Genomic DNA, 3,901 nt, shown 5'->3' on the forward strand with positions numbered 1-3,901 from the left:
AGCTGACTATTTCTGTCAATGGTAAGTTTGTGATAACATTTGCCACTCGCTTGAGCAACTTAATATATAAATCTAGAAGTAAATGCAAAAGTAAAAAGCATTGAATAATGTGTTATTTAAACATGTCTGTGAAAGATTGTATTACTGTACTGTGTAAAAAAAACAAAACTTTTCAGTGACAATGTTTGGATTTGAAATCAAAATAATGGATAAATGTTGTGTTTGTAGTAAACAGCCACGGATCAGTAGCGGACTCCTGTGTGAAAGCACAGACCGTGCTGCTTCCCCTCTCACAAGAGACAGCTAAGAGGGGAATTCCCCCCATTTTCAAAAATGAAATTCAGGCCCTGAATAAATGTCTAAAAATCCTGATTGGAGTATCACTATAAATAGCTTTAAAAAGATCGGTATCGGCAGATACTGCTTTCTGTGATCGGCCCCAAAAATCCTGATCGGAGCACCCCTACACCCCACCACAAGGAAATACTGGATAAAAGTTAAGTTGCAGGCTAAATTCAAACTCAAATTTCCAACATAAGCACCACAGTTCAACATGACTGGAGCACACATATGCAAACTAGCAACCTTTCATTTACCAACTTTTAACTACTACCACTACACCAAACCACCTCTGGAAATACTGTATAAAGGTATGCTGTAGGCTAAATTCGAACCCAATTTTCCCAAATAAGCACCGAGGTTTAACATGTCTGGAGCACACATGCAAACCTTTGGGCTACATTTCAAAGCGAAAAGATGGTCATACCTGAGGGGGTGGACGTGGGGGGAAGGTGCAGGGCGGCCTGCCGTGTTTCTGGTGAAATGGCAGGACATACGAGGGGTCCAGGGGAACCCAGGGAATCCCTGGAGACACAGCTGGGGGTCCGCAGTGTGCGTTCTGCAGGTGGTACACGCCGCGAGCAGCCTTGGTCTCATCGCTAGCTTTAAAGATGGTCACGAAACCCTCACGAGGTTTGTGGACTAACAGGTATCGTCCTTCCAGTAATCTGGGGCAGGTGTTAAAAGATGGCTTTATTAAATTACAGCACTGCAACAGCTGAAAGGAAATTTGTAGTTGATGACAAGCTTTCCAGTGCAAACAACGAAAATGTCACATTCTTACAAATACTGAACTACAGGCTCAATACCTAAAGCTTACGCATGTCATTTGTAATGTTAAAATGCTTTCACATACCCTAGCTTAATATGCAGAATTACACACTTTTAACGACAGATTGAAAGAAATGCAAATCACGCTAAGGGTAAAGTGACAATTTTAAAATTGATCTAAAAAAGTGAAAGAAACTCACGATGAGACTTTTTTCAGTAAGTGGTAGAGGGTGTTTAAACATCTAGTTGGCCTGGAAAAATTTTTTTAATCACATTAAATTACATTAAAACTTGACACAAGAGATAAAATATTAATATAATTAATAACTATAAATTAATGTTTCAAATACATTTTAAAATGAGTAAATAATTAAATTATATTAAAAAAAAATTTAAATAAATATTATTACAGTATTTCAGATGAGAATCTGTGAGAATTTGTCAAACATGTAGACATTCTTTAAAAAAAAAAAATCTGTAAAACTTTTTGGAATTGGAATTTTTAAAAGTTTTAGATTCAAGCAAGAAGTAAAATGCAGTAAAATTGTAGTATTCAATTAATATTATATATATATAGTTTTTTTTTTTTTTTTTACATTTTTTAAATTTAGGACATTATTTATTATAAAACAAAAATAATATTTAATATTCTTATTAACATTAAATAATTATATTATAAAAATTAATCAAAATCTTATTATTAAAAAAATCTTAATTATCATTTTCATGATAGCATGAAAAATGCTTTAATTTGATAATACAAATGAATCGCTGATTCAGATCAATTTTTTTACCTACATGTATTTTTACTACATTTTCAAAGATGAAAAATGCTTTGATTCAATGATTTGTTTGCATAAATAATCAAATTAGTTGAATTAGGTATGAACCGATTCATTAAAATTTTCACCAAGATATATTTTTACGGCAACATTTTACAGCGCAAGCATTGCTTTAATTTGAATCCATAATGCAAATGAATCATTGAATCTGTTATGATTTGATGCACTGAAATTTATGCAGTAAATTTGTAGTATTTAATAAAGAAAATTATTTATACATTTAAAAATAATTTTTAAAATGTAAAACAATGTTATAAAAACAAAACAATATATATTTAATATTCAAGAAATATTAATATTAAATAACAATATTATAAAAATTAATTGAAATGATCTTATTATAAAAAAAAACTTAATTATCATTTTCTTTGACATGAACCAATATAACAAAGCATGAAAATGCTTAATTTGATATCGCAAATGAATTGCTGATTCAGTTATGAATTGATTCATCAATTTTTACAACATTTTCAAGACTCGATGCTTTTATTTTCACTACATTTTACGGCACGAATCTGTTATGAATTGACATTAAAATTTTCAGTTTATTTTATTAACAAAAACTTGACTTGCTAATGCAAATGAATTATTAAATCAGCTATTTATGAATTTATGAACTGAACTGATAAGATGTTATTAAAAGCCCATCGCTTTTTTTTAGCTCTGCAATACTACATATTTTCATTTCTACAGGTCACGCGAACATGATCTTTTTTAAATGCTCTCACACTATAGATATTTTCTTCTCCATCTGATTTGCTCAAACAGATTCGTGACAGAATTACAGCATACAGCACCCTATAAAACTGCATAACCTTTCATGATAAAGAGAAATAAAACACATTTCATCAGGTCTCTTACTTATGAAGGACACAGTACTGGAGTGCAGAAGTTTCTCGGCCCACAGCTGACAGGCCTCAGTGTGGGTCAGACTCTCGGCCCCGTAGCACAGCTGATACTCCAGCTTGGGTAAAACATGCACCGGGACGGCCTGGATGAGAGCAGACTCAATCATTACCCACTCAAATGGCAGTTCCAAGTCACTGTGCTCTATAACCACACGCAGAAGAAATCCTGTGCTGCGTTGAGAACCATTGACTGGAAAGAGTCTGATAAAACATTGATAAGATTGAAAAGTCAACTCTACAGCTTTGCACAGGAAAGCTGACTGTTTAAAGAAAGGGTGTGGTGGACATTACTCAACCCTGGTTCAAATATAAAGATTAATGCTTGGCATATTGACATACTGATTCAAATCCAATAAAGGGTCGCTAAAAATCACTGACAATGATAACTAATAATGATAATAAGATGCATTGTGAGTGTTTACACAAGACCTGAGGAGTTGAATGATGTTCTCATCTGTTGCTCTAGGGGCGTCCACTTCAACCTTTTAACTAAAGGATCATTGTGTTTGTGTATTAGCATGTGTCCAGCTCACCCTGAAGGTGTCTTTGTCGTGTCTGGGGTGAGCGATGTCCACACTGCTGCGCACCATGAGCAGAACGTCCAGCAGGCTGTAGAGTTTGTACAGAGCGCTGCCCTCTGCTGGAGGATCATAGTCCATCTCATCCTCAGCACTGACCTGAAGATCCTCCTTCAGAAGACCTGCGGATAGATGGATGAACTTTTTGTGCAAGAAACCTTGACTTTAAAATTCTAAAAATATCAAATACGGCCCCTTTAGATCATAATATTATTATTAAATGCTAGTATTTTCAGATTCTTCCCCCTCTTACATGTGACACAGATCTGTTTTTTGAATGCAAGTGTGAACAGAAAAATCAAATGTTGATTTGACACACTGAACCTGATATTTGAAATTATTTAAATACATAATAATAATAATAATGGACTTAATCTTGCATATGTTATCTTGCAACAAATATCTTGCATTTATTACATATTAAAATGAAAATATTATTATAAATAAAATTATATATATATAT

At 33.4% G+C, this 3,901-nt stretch overlaps 2 protein-coding genes across 3 annotated transcripts in view; both read right to left on the bottom strand.

Annotated features, from left to right (window-relative positions):
- The window catches only part of LOC107598854 (little elongation complex subunit 2-like), an 8,432-nt gene extending 7,062 nt beyond the window's left edge, over nt 1–1,370 (bottom strand). The window contains exons 1-2 of one of the 2 annotated variants that reach the window (XR_001610608.1): nt 1,311–1,370; nt 767–1,007 (exon numbers count right to left, since the gene is read on the bottom strand). Coding sequence is in view for 1 of the 2 variants with exons in the window: in XM_016290302.1 (XP_016145788.1) it covers nt 767–1,057; nt 1,311–1,352 (333 nt within the window). In the remaining variant the exon portion in view is untranslated. Of the gene's footprint in view, nt 1–766; nt 1,058–1,310 lie in introns of both variants that reach the window. The other variant, XM_016290302.1, reaches the window with a different exon arrangement.
- Nucleotides 1,371–2,750: 1,380 nt separating this feature from the next.
- LOC107598900 (little elongation complex subunit 2-like) overlaps nt 2,751–3,901 on the bottom strand; it is an 8,482-nt gene continuing 7,331 nt past the window's right edge. Inside the window, exons 10-12 of the mRNA XM_016290338.1 lie at nt 3,394–3,560; nt 2,814–2,943; nt 2,751–2,767 (exon numbers count right to left, since the gene is read on the bottom strand). Coding sequence (XP_016145824.1) covers nt 2,751–2,767; nt 2,814–2,943; nt 3,394–3,560 — 314 coding nt within the window. The remainder of the gene's footprint in view (nt 2,768–2,813; nt 2,944–3,393; nt 3,561–3,901) is intronic.

This window comes from Sinocyclocheilus grahami, unplaced genomic scaffold (assembly GCF_001515645.1).
Source record: "Sinocyclocheilus grahami isolate Dianchi unplaced genomic scaffold, SAMN03320097.WGS_v1.1 scaffold257.1, whole genome shotgun sequence".
Lineage (NCBI taxonomy): Eukaryota > Metazoa > Chordata > Actinopteri > Cypriniformes > Cyprinidae > Sinocyclocheilus > Sinocyclocheilus grahami.